Genomic DNA, 20,000 nt, shown 5'->3' on the forward strand with positions numbered 1-20,000 from the left:
ATTAGATCAATAATTTTTAGTTTCTGCTAGCAACATAGTTTTTCAGGAGTTGAGTGTTTACAAAAAGCTTATGTGAGGCTTAATGAAAACTGATAAGAAGAGTCTGCCAGGGCTGTGAGACAAGTTGATAAGATAATGAAGTCACACTTTTTTGTAAACAGGTATATTTTATATAAGGATGTAGAAACATAGTGAGTAATTCTTTAAAAGACGGATTCATTCACCAGAGACTAAGTCCACAATGCGAGATCACTGTTTGTTGTACTGACCACTGCATCTCACTCTCCTTTATACAAATATCAACTTCAATTTACCCTGCTTTTGTGTCTCCATACTATAAACATTAGCTGTAATAGTATAGGTAAATAATAAAGATTAAGGGTATGAAAATACTGTCAATTTTTAAGATAAGACCATGTGAAGATTGTAAAAAATAAGGTATCAGCTGTAAAGTATACATAAATCAATATAATTAGGTAGAAAACATAATCTACCAAAATTGAAAATAAAGCATATTAAAAGTGTATATCAAAATCCCAGGAAAGGCCATCAAATCTCTACAGTATATTTTGCCAAGTTAAAGTTTACCAACCAGCCTGGACATTTGTTGTCAAATTAGAAACCAAGCCAAATAAACAGAAACTTGTATGCTCAAATGTTTGGTGGGGAGCATAGGATACTCACCAGGTGAGCACATGTTCTCATCATCATCAAATAAAAATTTGTGTGTAACTTCCTTTTTACCATCCATCAGGCGTGATGGAGAGCCCTCGGCTGACGCTCAGGAAGAGATGGTGTCCTACAGACCCACAACCTGCCAGGCTCCAACCATGATGGACATTGGCACCAGATCCATCTTTAATGAAGACCATGACATATTCAGAACTTCAGTTCGAAAATTCTTCAATGAGGAAGTTTTGCCTTACCATGCTCAGTGAGTGAACTTGATTTTTTTGCAAATTAGATTTAAGTAATGTTTGATGTTATATATATTTTTTAAATATTATTATTATTACTTATTTTCAAGTTAAATAAAAATGTCATGGTGTTTCTATATCTATTCTTACTTTGGGGGGAGCTTGTTTTTCATAGTCATTAGTTTTCCATATAGAACAGCCTTTTTTCAGTTCTCTTGTAAAGAGCAAGAATTATTTTAATGGCAAGTATGTAAAGAGAAGAATATAAGTGATAGTGATAAGGATCATCCTTCTTGCTACCTGTCTTAGATACTCATTGCCTTTGTTATTCAAACTTTGTTCAAAGAAGTAAAGCTTTCATTGGGATAGTTGTAAACTTTCAACTGGAATATACCTTTGCCATTGTTGAAAACTTTCCCGCTTTTGTCAGGTGGGAAAAGGATGGCCAGATCTCTCGTGAGTGTTGGCTGAAGGCTGGTGAACAGGGTCTTCTCGGGACTGACACTCCTGATCAGTTTGGTGGCATTGGAGGTGACTTCAAGGATGCAGCAATCATCATGGAGGAACAGTAAGCGCTCTTACAAAGACTTGCAGTTCAGAATATGGAAATGATACCTGTAGGTTTTAGTTATATTATTCAATTTACTAATAGATGTTAAGTGGTTTAATAAGTAATTCATGATTTTTTTCATTTCAGATCGTATGTTAACTGCTCCGGCCCAGGTTTTGCTCTTCATTCCCAGATTGTGATGCCATACATTACACACTATGGTACCCAAGAGCAGATCGACAAATACATCCCTGACATGGTGGCTGGGAAGAAGATCGGAGCCATTGCCATGACTGAACCGGGTGCTGGAAGGTAGGAGAGGACTTTGTGCTTTGGGATTTCGGATATTTTGTTGAAATTTGGATACATCTTTGAGCGATGATGCAGAAGTGTATTTAGAATTGTTAATTGAAGTTTAAAGTGATAAGATCGTACAGTTTTAGGAAAAATATTATGTGGAGAAAAACGATTGCCTTTGTAATATAATCTTAAAAACGGGGCTTTTTTTGTCGCAGGTCTTAAAATGTCTGAAATTTGCCCAAGCCATATCTTTGTTCACCATCGCTATTCACTCATTTGCGAATCTCTATGCTGCTTTATCTGAAATCATTTGTCAACATTAGACTTTGATCTTTGCTGATTTATGTGCAAGAGACTTTTCTGTGGCAGATACAAAAGAGAATCATGTTATAAATAGGTTCAGAAGGAAAGAAATAAACATGTATCCATATAAATACAGTATAAAATGATAGCAAGATTCTAATTGAATTTTTTGTTTACATTGTAGTTCAAAAAAAAGATACTACTTATTCAGTGTCCCATATTTTCTCTCTCCTCAGTGACTTGCAGGGAGTTCGTACAAATGCCCGTAAGGATGGTGATGACTGGATTCTGAATGGCTCCAAGACTTTCATCACAAATGGCTACATGAGTGATGTGGTTCTTGTTGTAGCAGTGACCAACCCAAATGCTAAGGCTGCGGCTCATGGTATTTCACTGTTTTTGGTAGATGAAGGGATGGAAGGCTTCAGAAAGGGACGTAAACTCGAGAAGATGGGCATGAAGGCCCAGGTAAGAAAGTTGTCTGAATTTTCTTTAATATTTAGAAAGGACTATACACACACTAACAGTCTGATTATATTTTAAAGGAGTAATCACTTTCAAAGAGGTAACTTTTTTTTTAAGATGTTGGTTAATAAGAGGGATAATCATAAGGTCGTTCTAAGATGTACCCTTGATTTTAGGATACAGCTGAACTGTTCTTTGATGATGTACGTCTCCCAGCTTCTGCCCTCTTGGGAAAAGAGAACCATGGCTTTTATTACTTGATGAATGAGCTTCCTCAGGTAAGTTTTTTTCCCTCTTTCTCTTTCTCTCCCTCCCCCTCCTTGTTCTAGGACTAGTTGTTTAGGTATATTAATCTTTATACTTATTAAAGCTTGTAAGAGTATATGAAAAATACGAGTGATAGCAAAAGTCAAGTTAACATCGAAGAAGATATAGAATGCCACTAAATATATTTTATATGGAAATCTCTTCAATACAAGTTATTATTTGAAATGGATACATTTACTTATTAGTTTTCTGCTGGAAAAGAAGAGCATCTTAACCCACTAGCAATGGTACATTTCTAAGCCAAAAGAAATATTGTCCGGGCGACCGAATCAGAGTGCATGCTCCAATCTAGCGTTGCACCGGCGGTACGCCCACTAACATTTACTTTTCCGGGTGTCTCATGTGTGACACCCGTCATAAGTGGGTTAATGACATGGTTCAGTAATACTAATCAGGAGAGCCAAACTATGAACCACTGAAGAATAGCTGCATATCTTTGTAAAACTAGTGCACAGTTTTGCAGATTATTTTTGCCATCTGCATACATTGACAATGCTGTTCAGCTTCCTTATGTTAATCTAGAAGAAAAGCTTATGATGAATAGTAGAGAGGATAGTGAAGTGGATATGCAGCTGCAAGTCCGCAAGAATTTTTCATGATAGTTACCCTGTTATTCAGTATTTCACTCTGTCATTAACCTTTGGGTATAAGTTACTGAGGGTGAATCACAGAGATAGAGAGAAAAGGACACCACCATCTTATAGAGCGTAATGAATAAAGTAAAAAACAACTTAGTCTCTGAGCAGTGATATGCAGCGAATATTTTCATTATTTCGCTGTAAATATGAGGCTGCTGCAGCTGAAATGAAGTCCACAACAACCTCGCACAGAATTTTTAATGTCCATTTTCTATAGGTTGGTACGAAGTGCTAATAAATGGGGGGTACAGGGGGGCTTACCCCCCTGTCTAGGAAATAAATAGAAGGTAGGAAAGGTTGGGTTTAGTGTTTGCGTTCACATGATACTGTGGTTTTGGGACTTAGTCTCTGGAGTGTGCATCACGCTAGGTAACAATTACCAACATTTGTGAATGCATTGTTAACCTGTTGGATTCGAGTGCCTCACTACCTGTATGTTGTCCAAAATCTGGGCATTAGGCTTATTTGAGTAATAACTTTCCTGCATGTGTAGTTTCTGGGCCCAGTCCACATGAGCACTCCTGTGTGGTATCATTGTGTTTTGCTTCACCTATGCAATTTGATTTTCTTTTTCTGTGTGAGCATTTTTCCCTTTTCTTTTTCTTTCTCAAAGGTCTATATATATTCGCCATTTGATATGCTGTATCCAGATGGTAGTAGACTTTTTCTTGCACAGACTCCATATCATTTCTCTTGGGAGTCTAAACCTCTTTGCAATAACAAGTAATTTTATGTGTATAGTTATTAAATATTTTCATAATGTTAAATTTTCTCTAACTTACCATGTGCTTTGGGTCATGCATTTACAAACTTTGCTCATAGATGGTACATTCCACACTCAGTTATCAATGGAAGTTATGGAAGATCCCCTTCCTAAATAATCAGTTTAATCAGCTCCTGTCGCTTTGTGCACTCATGGGAATCAGCCAGATTTTTGATGATGTCATAATCTTTTCATTCTGGCCGTCAGTCAGATTTTTCAAGACAGCATTTTCCCATCAACTGGACCTTAAGAAGCCAAAGTTTTTTTTTTTTCACGGCATGATGGTTATATCACCTGGATCCAAGGATTTAATCACATTTTACTCTTCCATGGTTAGGGTTCTGAAAGTTTACCTTAGGTCTGCAAACACGTGAGCAACAAAGATAAAAAGCTACAATATGAAATTGAATAAGTATAGTATAAAAATGTGAATTATAGAATGTGTACAGGTACCAAAACCAAAACTTTGTGCTTGCTGCTCTTGATAGCTACAGTCTATATGAATAGTATCAGGCAACTTTTCAGCCACTGAAACAGCTTTATTTTGGCACAACAGAGCATTCTCAGGTGCTATTGGGTGTTCATGTTGATTTACCCCCTGGACTCATTAATGGATAATGGTGGATGCTAACCCACCCAGAGTTAAGTGCCAACATGTTTTGATGCAAACTGTGGAAATGGAAATTTGAAAAAAAGAAGCAAAAGTGGTAAACACAGCTGATATGGGGGATTAGAAGCATCATATCAAACCTGGAATTTGAGATGATTCTCATCCATACACCTTAGCTACTCCATATTTCTTCAAGAATAACAATGAATAACAGGATTCCTGGTATTAATTTGGGTAACACATTTGATGCCAAGAAAAGGGTAGTTTCCATCTGAAGTTTAGGGTGGTTTATTTCAATTCTTAGATTACTTCTTATTTCAACTTTTTTGTAACTCATGATTTTATTTAACTCTAGCATCATTTTTCCTACAGGAACGTCTTCTCATTGGTATTATGTCTTGTGCCAATGCTGAGTGGCAGGTTGAAGAGACCCGTGCTTACTTGCGCTCAAGAAAGGCCTTCGGAAAGACCCTTTCAAACCTCCAGGTGAGTCTTCAGTTTGATTGAGTAATTTTTCTTATGAAATCATTTTGGGAAGTAGAAGTACTGTTAATTTGATTTTTTTATCCCAAGCTTTGGTTTTGATACTTGGTATTATTAGTGTATAATAGTAACATTCTCAGCATGGCACATTTGACACCTTTATTTAATTTTGACAGACCATTCAGCATAAATTGGCTGAGTTGAAGACTGACGTCTGTGTTGCCCGTGCTTTTACCGATCAGTGTATTGACCTTCATAATATGGGCAAGCTTGATGGCAGCATGGCTTCCATGAACAAATATTGGTGAGTGTTTTATGTTTATGTAAGTTGTAAGGCTTTTAATATTTCTTCATTCTATTAAACTAGTATTACTGATTTAACCTAATTACAAAGGGAACCCTAGTGCAAAACCAGACAATGCATCAGGGTGTGTGGGGAGTCGGCTGCTCTCGTGGGAAAAATCAGTATAGGAAACATACCCCACTTTCTATACTCTGTCTATAGCTCGAATTTCTAGGTAATAAGGCTAAAAAGAGGCTTTAACCCTTTCTATCCAGTTGCATTACGGAAATCACATGGCCAGAACACAGGCATTAGGCTTACGTGAGTGGCAGCTCTGCCCGATGCACAACTTGCAAGCTGGACACACACAAACACACATGTAGGTTGACAAGACTCTATGCCTCACCTTTGTGACATTATTTTCGCTTTATATGCATAAGCATTTTTTGCTTTTTGGCCTTATCCAATGTCCATATTTGTCATTTGATTTGCTTTATCCAGATGTTGATAGACTGTTTTCCTTGCACATTCCTTATCCCTCTAGATAGTAGATAACTCAATGCAAGAAAAGTAAAAGTATGTAACATTCTATTTCTGTTATTTTTTTTGTGAAGTTCAATTTTCTGTAATATAACTAGTTCAACTGGTCATGACAGTCAGGAATAGGATACTGAGCATGGATGTGATATCCTCACTGTAGCCAGCACTCTTCCAGTCATGGCTTATGGACATAATGTGAATAATGCAAAAGCCCCTTTCTAAATCCCAAATGAGTCTTAATCAAAGTTCAAAAGGTTTATGCACACGTGATGAGTCTTTTCCAGCACCCTGGCCTTCAGCCGAGATGCCCACAACAGCAAGTTGGTCACCAGCCCCCAAGCTAAATTTTTCATGTCATGATGGTCACGGCATCCAGATCGAAGGGGTTAAGCTTCCTTTTGAGGGTCTGTTTTCCCTCAATAATTGCAGCCAGGATCTAACAAGTGCACAGCTGTTTAGCATACACAACTTAGAGCAGGCTTTAACTGTGCATGACCCAATGACCACATCCCCCACCCCACCCTCAAGGTAATTTTATATGTATATTTCTGTGCTGATTGTAAGAGCAAGCAGAAGAACAGTAATGTATTTGTAAACTCCAGAACTTGTATTATCTGCAAAAACAAAACTTCATGGGTATGTTAGACAAATGTTTTATTTTTATGCATCTGTTTGTATATGTAAACCTATAGTTAGATGTTTACGTATATATATGAAGATATAGATTTAGATTAGATTTTAGATTTAGTTTTAATTCCATTTGTTACAATGGATATTCTTTGTTGTGATATACTGTCTGTTTTATTTTTGCCCAAATCTCCCCCTGTGTGCAAGGCTTGGGCAGGGTTACCATTCACTGGCCGGGCATGGGATTGAACGCAGGTCCACAAGATTGCTAGACCAGCACGTTACAGCTGCGCTAGGTCTATATAGATGTGAAGGAAATAAAGTGTACCCCACCCTACCACAAAATTTTCTAAGATAGATATTGTTAGTAGATTACTGCTTATAATTTAGCTAGAAAAGGATTTTAAATCATGAATGGAATGTATGCTATGACAGTAGTGTTTTGAAAAATATGAGAATCTGCATAGCTGCCAGGATGATGCTGACTTTGTCTTCGAATGTTGAATTGGTATGCCTGTGGAGTTGCTAGTTATATTACTATAAACATACTACAATGATGCATGCAAGTTTGATGCAGTGTTATTTTTGTTGATGCAAATCACAGCAATAATTTCAGCAATGCAGGGTAAAGGTATGTCAAGTTATGTGGCTTAAGAGTGTTATTCCAAAGGTGCTGATTGTAGTTCACCAAACAATAGCTTGTTGATCATAGCTTATCATAACATTATTGAGGGTTTTTATTCCTTTGCTTTTACTTTTACTAAATGCAGTGGAAAAAAATTATAAAATTTTAAAGATTTTTCAACATAGTTAATGAAACCACTTGCATCCCACATTTTTAAAAGAATGTGTCTTCTTATTAACTTTTAATGTGTAGGGTAGAGGGAAATTCAGAGGTAACCAGCATACACAACTGATGTCAGAAGTCATCCAATTTTTTTCATCAATTTCACAAGTGTACAAAAAGTATTTTTTATGAAGACTCCCTCTTTAGTATACTATAGATATAGTATACTATAGAAGGAGACTATACATATGGCTTGGGACACGGACTACGCAGTATGGATACGGACCACGTGGCATGCTAAGCATACTGGACCACGCGGTATGGATACGAACCACGTGGCATGCTAAGCATACTGGACCATGCGGTATGGATACGGACCACGTGGCATGCTATGCAGTATGCTTAGCATGCCACGTGTATAGTCTCTTCTCCTTCTATAGTATACTATACCCTCACCCCCTCCAGAGTGTACTGAGTAAAACGATAAAAATGCAAACCTCCACTGCAGGATAAACAATTTGATAAAGATCGTCATTTATTATATTCTAAACAAGTGTACATCAATGATCAACCCCTTCCACCCAGCGTGTGGTTTGTATGCTCATGAAAATGCTGAAAAAAATGGATGACCCCTTATGGTTTTTCCTGCTTATCCTATTTAGACTTGAAACCAGAAGTGGATAAAGGTAGAGAGCACTTACTATAAGTAGATATTTCTATGGGTTAGTATATATTAAATTCGTTAAAACTGCTTAATTCATTAAAACTGCTGTCAGTATTTTTTTCTGTCTCATGTTAGCATTTTGCAACTTGTTGCATATATAAATATGACAAAGGATTGAAAATTTGTTGATGTCATGCATGCTGTAAATTTGACAGGTAGAAAATGTCATGTTGATTTTAGCAAACTAATACATCTTTCTTGTCTCATGATAATTATATATTCTTTTCTGTTTTCTCACTCATGACTTGTGTATCTCCTCCTCCTTTCATTCCCTCTTTTCTTCCTTTTCTTTTTTCTACTCTTCTCTTTCCTCTTTCTCTCTCCTCTTTTGTTTCATCTCTTTTGTTTTCTCTCTCCTTTCTCTTCAGTCTTTTTTTTTTCCTCCCTTCAGTCTTCTCATCTCTACTTTATCATTGCTCCTTTCTCTTCTCTTCTGTCTTCCCTGTCCTCTTTCCCCTCTCTTCTTTATCCTCTTTCCTCTCTTCTCTCTTTATTTTCATCCTCTTTCCTCTCATCTCTTTCTTCATTTTCTCTCCTCTCGTCTCTCTCTTCAGTCTCCTTTCTCCTCTTTCTTCTCTTCCTCTCTCCTTTTTGTGTGTGCTCTCTCCTCCCTCCTTCTCTCCCCTCCTTTGTTTTCTATCTCCTCCCCTTTTCTCTCTTTTGTATGCTCTCCTCTTCTCTGCTCACTCTCTGAACAGCTCTCTCTCTTCTCTCATCTCCTCCTTTGTCTTCCTCTTCATATCTTCTCTCGTCTTTCTCTTTCCCTTCCCCCATCTTCCCTCTCTCCCATTTTTTATTCTCCCATCATTCCTCTCCTTACCTTTTGTCGCCCTTCTCCCTGCTTTTCCCATCTTCCCTCTATCCCCTCACTTCCCACTCCCCTCTTTCCCCTCAATTCTCCCATCTCCCACTCTTTCCCCTCAATTCTCTTACCTTCCTTCTTCCCCACAATTCTTCCTTCTCTCTCTCCTTGCTTCTCCCGTCTCTTCTTTTTTCTCTCTATACTCCCCCAATCTTTTCTCTTCCTCTTGCCCTCCACTACCCCTCCCTCTTCCCATATTTTTCTTTCTCCCTCTCTTCTCTCAGTTTTTATTGTTTTATCTCTCCACCTTCTCTTTTTTTTCTCTTCTCTCCCTCTCCTCCCCTCTCCTTCGTCTCCCTTCTCCTGTTTCTCATCCCTTCCCCTCTCCTTTCTTCTCCCTTCTCCTATCCTTTCCTCTCCTCCCTTCTCTGCTCTTTTCCTATCCTCCCTTCCCTCCTTTCCTCTCTTCGCCTCTCCACTCTTCCATTCTCCTCACTCCACTCTTCCATTCCCCTCCTCCTCCTCTCCTCCATTCCCCTCCTCCTCCTCTCCTCCATTCCCCTCTCTCCTCCTCTCACCTCCATTCCCCTCTATTCTCCTCCTCTCCATTCCCCTCTCTCCTCCTCTCCATTCCCCTCTCTCCTCCTCTCCATTCCCCTCCTCCTCTTCTCCATTCCCCTCCTCCTCTCTCCTTCATTCCCCTCTCTCCTCCTCTTCTCCATTCCCCTCTCTCCTCCTCTCCATTCCCCTCCTCCTCTTCTCCATTCCCCTCTCTCCTCCTCTCCTCCATCCCCCTGTACTCTCCTCTCCTCTTCTCCATTATCCTCTCTCTTCTCATCTCCTCTCTTCCATTCTCCTCCATTCCCCTCTATTCTCCTATCCTTTCACCTCCTTTCCTCCATTCCCCTCTCCTCTCCTCCTCATCTCCTCTTCTCCATTCCCCTCTCCTCTCCTCTCCTCTTCTCTATTCCCCTCTCCTCTCCTCTCCTCTTCTCCATTCCCCTCTCCTCTTCTCTATTCCCCTCTCCTCTCCTCTTCTCTATTCCCCTCTCCTCTCCTCTCCTCTTCTCTATTCCCCTCTCCTCTCCCCTCCTCTTCTCCATTCCCCTCGACTCTCCTCTCCTTTCTTCTCCTCTACTCTCCTCTCATCCATTCCCTCTCCTCTCATCCATTCCCTCTCCTCTCATCCATTCCCTCTCCTTTCATCCATTCCCTCTCCTCTCATCCCTCCCCCCTCCTCTCCTCTACTCTACTCTACTCTACTCTACTCTACTCTACTCTACTCTCCTCTCCTCTCCTCTCCTCTCATCCATTACCTCTCCTCTCCTCTCCTCTCATCCATTACCTCTCCTCTCCTCTCCTCTCATCCATTATCCTCTCTCCTCTCCACCACCCTTCGCTTTTCTTCTCCGCTCCCTCCTCTCCCTCCTCCTCCTCCTTTCGCTACTCTCTACCTCGTTCATTAAACGTTGAGTGGCGACATTCGTGTGGCCGAGGACCGGCGGCTGTTAGTATGCGCAGGCACGACTCGCCGCCCTGCGCTAGTGCTGAGCGCGCCATGCAGGAGAGACCGAGAGCGTTCGAGTGGAATTTTTACGTTTATTTATTTATCTATTTATTTTTTGATAGATAGATATAGCTAGGATAGAAGTAATCGTTATCGGGGGGGTTGTTGTGGTGATCGGCGCGGCGTTGATGGATGTCAGGTTTCAAAAAAGTAAATGAGTTGGTGGGTGATGAATCGGGAAGATAAGATGTTTATGGAGTGGGTCAGGCAGTGGAAAAGTACGCGAGGATGGAACGGTTGGCTTCTGTGTGGAGGTGGGGAGGTGGGTGGGGGGGGTGGGGGGTTAAGAAATGTGAAGCGGGCGCGGGATTTAAAGTAGGAAGGCCTTCACCCTTTCCGGTCGGCGTAAATAACGGATTTTCTTTTCTTTTTTTTTTTTTTTACGAGAGGCGACTCGAGTGTTTCGTTCGCGTCAAGATTCAAGCCACGTTCTTTCTCTCTCTCCCTCTCTTTCTCTTTCTATTCCTCTCTATCTCTCTCTCTCTCTCTTTCTCTCTCTCTCTCTCTCTCTCTCTCTCTCTCTCTCTCTCTCTCTCTCTCTCTCTCTCTCTCTCTCTCTCTCTCTCTCTCTCTCTCTCTCTCTCTCTCTCTCTTTCTTTCTCTCTAACCTTACGTTCGAAGACCAGATTTTTCTCATTCTTCGTTTCCCGTTTTTTGTTTTTCTTTCTCTTTTTTCTCTCATTCTCGTTTTAGGCTCGCGTTTATGAGAGAGGTTTGTGTGACCTCGTGTTGGCGAAGGAGATTGCCAAAGAGCGAGAGATTAGAGTAAATTTGAGCGAGCCAAACCGCCCAGAAAGAACAAACGTTACTCAGATTAAAATGTTGACTCGCAGTTCAACAGGAAGTTTGATGAAGATAGGGAAAATCATGAGAAGGGAGGGAGGGAGACACGTGGTCGAGCACGCTAGCATTCACGCCGTGTTGTGTGTATCGGACGTGACTCGAGATGGGTATGGAGTCGCCGCTGGGCATTCGGGTCCAGGGTGTAAATATTGGATTAGGTAGTGAGACCCCTCTCTCTTTCTCTCTTTCTCTTTTTCTTTCTTTTTCTTTCTTTCTTTTTCTTTCTTTCTTTCTCTCTCTTTCTCTCTCTTTCTTTCTCTTTTTTCTTTTACTTTTTTGTTTTCTTTTTCTTTCTTTTTTTCTTTCTTTCTCTCTCTTTCTCTCTTTTTCTTTCTTTCTTTATCTCTTTAATTCTATCTCTCGCTATCTCTCTCTCTTTCTTTCTTTATCTCTCCCTCTCTCCCTCTTCTTCACCCTCACCCACCCATCCGCACGTGGCGTTGGTATGAGATAGTCCCCCCTGATTGCCGTCCCTCGCATAGAAAACGACGCCGAGCGATTCCGAGCATCTTTGCCGCGAAGGGTCATTGTTCCTTCCCGCCTTGCTCTGACTTGCAGATTCTGGGGACGGAATCGCGTATCGGATTTTTTTTCTTTCTTTTTGGGGTGAAGGGGGGGGAGGGGGGGATGCTGATGAGATTGGAGGATTACGGACGTATTTTTTTTTTTTTTCTGTGAGGGGGTTGAAGAAGGTTGGTGTTTTTTTTTTAAGGGACGGTGGTTTGGCGATACGTTGTTGGTCAGTTGGGGGAATGTTGGGGAAGGTAGTTTTCTCGTTCTTTCTTTTTTTCTCTCTTTCTCTTTCTCTTTCTCTTTCTCATTATATATATAGATAAGTAGATATAGGTAGATGTATTTTTTCTTTCGTGTGTTTTTCGTGCGGTTGAGGGTGATGGAAGTAAGGTTTATCAAGGTAGATTGCTGGATAGCTATGCTCATAGAAAATGGACTGGAATATCTTATGATGATGAAGGATGGCTTAGTGAGTCTCTGCGCTTTGCCAACTGTCGAAGGTAACCCCGTATTGTGCGTTGTAGTGCCATAGATGTTGATCAGCGCAGTCCGTTGTTCCTTCAGTGGGTGTTGTGTTATGGTGTTACTGATTTAACCGATGCTGAAGTACTGGTATTGAGTATCTGTGAGTTTACGAGTGCAAGTGTTTTATCGGGTGCTGTGTGTGGCTTCCAGATTCCCGTCCGTGTCCCTAGTCGAGTGGGAAACGGGGAGAATCAAAAGCGGAATTTGTCCTTTAAGGAAGCTTCTTCTGAGATCTGACTCGCGAACTGGACCAGCATCTGTCGCGGCGATCGGAATTTGATCTGGTGAAGCGAGTCGGGTCTTGGAGATTCTTGCCCCCACCCCCCTTCTTGTCTGTTTTGTGTATCTAGAAATGTCTTCTTAGAACGGCGAATACTTACATAAATACCTGTCCGTTCAGAGCCCCGAGTCCCTCTCACTCCCCCGTTGTCCCTCCGCAGGATGTCCGATCTGCAGAACCGCGTCGGCTACCAGTGCGTGCAGCTCCACGGCGGCTGGGGCTACATGTGGGAGTACCCGATCGCCAAGTCCTACGTCGACGCCAAGGTGCAGACCATCTACGGCGGCTCCAACGAGATCATGAAGGAGCTCATCGCCCGCCAGATCGTGGCCGACAAGAGGGTCTAGAGGAGGAGGAAGACGTGCGAAAGCGGCCGATGGCGACGGCGACGGCGGCGGCGGCGGCGACGACAGGGGTTTTCAGCGCCGAACGAGGCTGCGAGGAGATATTCGCCCGGGGGGGGGGGAGGGGGGGGGGTACGATGATTGAATGGGTCCTAATTGGGTTCTTCGACTGAAAGAAGTAGAAATCCGAACTTTCTTCCATTTTCTTTCTCTTTTTCCTTCTTTTTTCTTGGGGGTAAGGTCCTGCTCACCCCGGCGAATCTTGCTGTATTTCCCAAGGTCTAGGAAAGAAATGACAAAACGAAAAAACAAGGTGCTATGTTGCCAGTTATCAACTCCTATCCTTCTACGCCTTCGTTGCACTGAAACCTCGAACCTGTACGATTTCTTCTTCGTTTTATATCGAGCACTTAAGCCACTGTGGTTTTTGCCTTCTGAACGACCATGAGGCGGAGTTACAAGAAGTGAAATCCGGCCTGTTTGACTATAAAGGTTTTTTTTTTAGCGATTTTAGAGACGTTTTTTGCGTGACACCCTAGTACCTGCGCCAAAGTTTCAGGAGCTTTTTTTTTTATTTTAGCTGAAGTATCTGAAGCTTCTAAGGTGCAGTGTCTTTAGGTTCAGTCATCTGTACATATCTATATATTTTTTCAGAACAACACAATGCAATTAGTATATAACACGTACATATGAATGGTTCTTAGTTGTTAGTCAGTCCCAGTGGATTCCTCTTCCCAGATTTGATTCTTTATTCCCTTCATACACTTTTGAGTTTTCCTTTCCTCTTTCCGTCAAAAAAGAAGAAAGTGGAATACCTCCAGAAGTTTATTAATTTCAACTCGAGATTGGTATATACATGAATATCCAGCAAACACTATTATAGTTACATGATTTTTTTTTCCACTGCTTTCACTATTTAGAGAATGCGCGTGCACTGTTTTTGGAAGTTCAGTAGCGTTTATTTTTGTTTTCTTGAGATCAGAATTGTTTTTAAGTGTATTACATTAAAAAGCTAGATTAAGTGAATTTGGAAGACATACCAACAATGCATTATTAGTTGAAGGGAAATTAGAAATTTGCTGTAATCAGGTACTGTAATTTCAGTAAATAAGTCTTCATAATTGTGTGTTTGGTATTTCCATGTAAACCTTTTTATCGGTATGTGTGTTGGTTATAAGAATGTATTTAATGAACATTCCAATCCGACTTTCTCAATTCTGGTATGTTGGATTGGATGTTTGATAAACGGGTAAGTAATATATTTCATGAAGCTATTTGATTGACTATCTATCAGTAATCTGCTTTACCTCATTTGCTCTCCCGCTTCGGCCTTTTCGCAACCATACTGTCCTATAACGCTCAATAACCTTTGACGTCTAACACATTTTATCTTATTGGTTAACTAATGTTTACCCTTTTCGCTACAATACTTTACGATATTGCCGTATGATCTTTGATATATAGCACATTTGTTTTTTTTACCATTAGCCATTATCTACCAGTGAATTTTCCTAGAATAATGAACTAGTGTATGTCAGGTCTAGTTCCTTCCTGTAAAATCGTAGGAGTTTTCACATTGGTACGTGTAACTACGGGTAATATTAAGAAAGTAGTTTGAAATTTCCTCAGTGATAAAAGTAGCTTATGTTACCTCACAGGAAACGGCTAATGTAACCAGATTCTATGAGTAACTCGAGTAACAGAGCATCAGAGTACATGGCAGCTCTCCCTCTTTCTATCCCTTTGTCCATCTCTCTTTCATCCCATTCCACTGCTCCCTACCCTTCTTCCTACTTGTTTGCCTCTTTCCATCTTTGTCCACCTTTCTCTGCCCTGTTTTCCATCTCTCTTTGCCTCTCTTTCCATCTTTTCCCATCTTTCCATCTCTCTCTCCCCCGCTTTCCACCTCTTTCCACCTCTCTCTGCCCTGCTCTCTCCTTTTCTTTTTACACTTTTCTTCAATTCTCTTTCCATCTTGCTTTACCCCACTCTCCACCCCTCCCTTCCTCTCCCTCTCTGCCTCGACGCAGCTGAAAAAGTAATAAATCAAAATGTAATGTAGTTTGCTCCTCTCTTTCTCTTTCTCTTTCGCCCTCTCAAAACGAGCGGGCATGCAGCCGAAATGAACCTTTTGTATGTACACTCCAAACAAGCCACGAAACTGTTCAGCTATTTCCCATGAACAATCGGTGCAATAGTCGGAACAATGCAATGGTTTAGTTGATTGCGCAAATGTATTGGAAACTACATGTCATACTTGAAGCACTCGATAATACGTGTTTCGTTTCATGCTTACTCAGATATGTAAACTCAGGGATCGGGTAACATTCACAAAAGGAAAAATATTGATAAAGAATAGCAAAAGGAAATTCATTTTTCAAATTAAGCGGTAAACATTCAGGGAAATGAATGTGATTAACTAAAAGTGGAAGTGTTGAGCTGTATTTCAACGCAATAACGAAAACAAAATGAAATATGAAATGCGCATAAGCTTGTGACAAATCAAAATGTTTTGATGATCATGCAACATAATATTCTCTGTAGGAAGTGTATTCACAGAGATTGAAAAGCATATTTACGTTTTAAGCACCTCATTAAATTATTTTCTGTTCCGGCTGCTAATGATCTGAGCTGTTGACGCGGCAGATAATCAGTCAGTGAATCAATAATCAGCGTTGTAGGATGGGACGGGCTCACCTGATGTATTCTCATGTGCTATTAGTATGGACTCCAATCCTCGCCTGTTGCTATGTTTTGGAAACGACGCTAATGACTTCAGCTATTGACGGGGCAGGAAATGTTCAATTAATACATTATATAAGTATGCTCAAAAATGTGTATAAGGATGATTTTTTTAGTTAGTATATATTTCTGCTTTGCACGATTTTACCCTTATTGTAGTGTATGGACCACCATCGACCTTCGACACATTTTCAATTAACTATTTCCTCAGAAACATATCCTAGACACCCTCATTCATATACCCGAAAGACTAAGTACAGAACAGCGCCACGTTTTCTGCTGCGGGAAACTACTTGAGAAGCATAAACAACTAATTGAATATGACCCAAATTGGCAGCGTCCTCTCTCCGTCCAAAGATGTTTGTTTGTCGAGAGCTTCTGGGTTCGAATCCGTGGAAGAACAGATGTGTTGAAACCTTTTGTGGAAGGGGGTTTATCATGCAAGTTAATTTGAATGTCCTGACCCGATCTGGAAACGAAAATGTACGATATAAACACTCTAAAAGGCAATAGGCAAGACTAGTAACAGTAATGCCTATACGGTAAAAAAAAAAAAAAAAAATACTCGTCCAGTAATATATATGAAGATGAGATCCTCCAAACAGTGATGCATAAATGGTTACAAAATTGATTACTCCGGAATATACATGAAGCCCACAGATCCCGCAACAAACATACAGAATATTAATCAAAGAAAACCTGGAGTGCCTTCGATAAGAGACCTGGACTCCATTCCGTCTTGACTCGCTAAAGTCGATCGCCTCAGCATGGAATTATGCAGCATGTAAACCAGCGGGTTTTTTTTCCGAGTCGCAGCATTAATAATAATACCCGCTGATGAGAGGAGATGAAAGCAGCTGGAAACGAGGCTTGAGCGAACGCAGCCTCGGTCCCAGATGCGTTCGGAAATCGCTGAGAAAACGATTCTCCTAAGTCGGGGTCGTTCCGGTGTTCGCTCTCCTGAACGAGCCTGAAAGATCATTTATTCGCTACAAGTTATTTCAACAAACATGTATATGTATATGTATGCATACTCATATAGACACACATGTAGACAAACATGCACTTACTTATACATACATATACACATACATTCATGTACGCATACATACATGTACACATACATACATGTACGCATACATACATGTACGCATACATACATGTACGCATACATACATGTACACATACATACATGTACGCATACATACATGTACGCATACATACATGTACGCATACATACATGTACGCATACATACATGTACACATACATACATGTACACATACATACATGTACACATACATACATGTACACATACATACATGTACGCATACATACATGTACGCATACATACATGTACGCATACATACATGTACGCATACATACATGTACGCATACATACATGTACGCATACATACATGTACGCATACATACATGTACGCATACATACATGTACGCATACATACATGTACGCATACATACATGTACGCATACATACATGTACGCATACATACATGTACACATACATACATGTACGCATACATACATGTACGCATACATACATGTACGCATACATACATGTACACATACATACATGTACACATACATACATGTACACATACATACATGTACGCATACATACATGTACGCATACATACATGTACGCATACATACATGTACGCATACATACATGTACGCATACATACATGTACGCATACATACATGTACGCATACATACATGTACACATACATACATGTACACATACATACATGTACACATACATACACAAACGCATATACATACACATATACGCATATACATACACACATATGCGCATATACATACACACATATACGCATATACATACACACATATACGCATATACATACACACATATACGCATATACATATACATATATTCATACATAAAAATAACTGGATATATGTACACACATTATATATCCATATATGCATTTTATATATACATATATACATATGTATTTATATATACATATGTATATATATATATACATATGGAAATATTCATATGTATATATAGACATATACATGTATTCACTTATACATACGTATATGTGAATACTTACGTATATATATATATATATATATATATATATATATATATATTACACATACACACACATACATACAAACATACATACATACACACACACATACATATATATTTATATGTATATATGTAAATTTACAAATATATGTAATGCCAAGATATTTATATATGAAATTACAAAGTCCCCGATAGGCTACATACCCTGCATAAATTCCCGCACAAAACATCTTCCACACATGAACCCAACACAGATCCGGACGCATGCACTCAATGAACCACACACTCCAAAAGGGTGTGAGACTAAGCGAGAGTACCTCAGTTTGATATGTTTTGCGGTCGTATCCCTCGTGCGGCGACCCCTAATCCCTCGTCATCCTTTCCAATCCTTCATTTGGTCTAATTCGTTGTCCTTAACTCTTTCTCTTTTTGTTAATATCTATCCTACTCCCATCTTCTACCTTCTCCTACTGTTTTAAATACTATATTATCATACAATAAATGACTGTCGAAATTTGACATTTTTCCTCTAATAAAGAACTTTAAAAAAACAATACAATACGATACCATAGTGTTATATGACCTTTGATGTCTAGCACATTTATTTTATTGACATTATTACTTACTTTCAACATTACTTACCTTTCAACATTACTTATACCTTTCAACATTACTTACCTTTCAACATTACTTACCTTTCAACATTACTTACCTTTCAACGTTACTTACCTTTCAACATTACTTACCTTTCAACGTTACTTACCTTTCAACATTACTTACCTTTCAACATTACTTACCTTTCAACTACTTACCTTTCAACATTACTTACCTTTCAACATTACTTATACCTTTCAACATTACTTATACCTTTCAACATTACTTATACCTTTCAACATTACTTATACCTTTCAACATTACTTATACCTTTCAACATTACTTACCTTTCAACGTTACTTACCTTTCAACATTACTTACCTTTCAACATTACTTACCTTTCAACATTACTCTAGACAGTTGACGCATAGCAACTATCACCTGACATCACCCTTTACTATACCTTCCTATAGTGCTATATGACCTTAGATGTCTAGCACACTTATTTAGCTTTTCTTCTGTACCTGAAGAAGTGTAATTCACAATTCTTGAATGGAAAAAAAAGCTCTTTTTACCGTGTTGATACTATGGTAGAAGAAAAAACAGAGCGCAAATTAGATTTTTTGAAATAAGTGAGACGATAGTTTCGGAATAATCCTGGAGTCCATCTTGTTTGTCCATTTTGTTTGTCCATCTTGTTTGTCCATCTTGTTTGTCCTTTTTGTTTGTCCATTTTGTTTGTCCATCTTGTTTGTCCATCTTGTTTGTCCATTTTGTTTGTCCATCTTGTTTGTCCATCTTGTTTTCTTGTTTGTCCATCTTGTTTGTCCATCTTGTTTGTCCATCTTGTTTGTCCATCTTGTTTGTCCATCTTGTTTGTCCATTTTGTTTGTCCATCTTGTTTGTCCATCTTGTTTGTCCATTTTGTTTTGTTTTTTTCTCTAAATCAGCATTCTTGTGCACCGATTGTGGTTGCTTGGTCACCTTTGTCACTGAGAAAAAAAAGTTCGTTGTTTCAACTACAGAGCTAGACTGTGGAATGTTTTTTTTTTTTTTTTTTTTTTGTAACTATTTTTTTAGCTTTGCCTATGAGCCAACTTTTAAGGTCTGTTTATGATTTTTTTTAATACTCTTTTAACGAGTAGAGATAAGGACGTTACTTATCCATCGGTGAAATAGGAGAAATAAAGAGAGCGCTAACAATAGTTTGTAGATAAACATTGTCGGTAGCAGAATAGCATTGCAGTAGTAAAAGTAGCCTTACAAGGCCGGTGATCAGGAAGCGCTTTCTCTCTGTCTGTCTCTCTTTCTGTCTCTCTCTTTCTCTTTTCTCTTCTCTCTTCTCTCTCCTCTCTTTCTCTCTCTCCCTCCCCCCACCTCTCTCTCTC

General features: G+C 39.5%; 1 protein-coding gene across 1 annotated transcript in view; it reads left to right on the forward strand.

Moving 5' to 3' along the window:
- LOC113806064 (long-chain specific acyl-CoA dehydrogenase, mitochondrial) overlaps positions 1-14,312 on the forward strand; it is a 15,816-nt gene extending 1,504 nt beyond the window's left edge. Inside the window, exons 2-9 of the mRNA XM_027357173.2 lie at positions 755-934; positions 1,348-1,485; positions 1,615-1,779; positions 2,307-2,538; positions 2,712-2,813; positions 5,246-5,359; positions 5,533-5,660; positions 13,008-14,312. Coding sequence (XP_027212974.2) covers positions 755-934; positions 1,348-1,485; positions 1,615-1,779; positions 2,307-2,538; positions 2,712-2,813; positions 5,246-5,359; positions 5,533-5,660; positions 13,008-13,194 — 1,246 coding nt within the window. The 3' untranslated portion in view covers positions 13,195-14,312. The remainder of the gene's footprint in view (positions 1-754; positions 935-1,347; positions 1,486-1,614; positions 1,780-2,306; positions 2,539-2,711; positions 2,814-5,245; positions 5,360-5,532; positions 5,661-13,007) is intronic.
- The last annotated feature ends 5,688 nt before the right edge of the window (positions 14,313-20,000 follow it).

The sequence above is a fragment of the Penaeus vannamei genome, chromosome 32 (assembly GCF_042767895.1).
Source record: "Penaeus vannamei isolate JL-2024 chromosome 32, ASM4276789v1, whole genome shotgun sequence".
Taxonomy (NCBI): domain Eukaryota; kingdom Metazoa; phylum Arthropoda; class Malacostraca; order Decapoda; family Penaeidae; genus Penaeus; species Penaeus vannamei.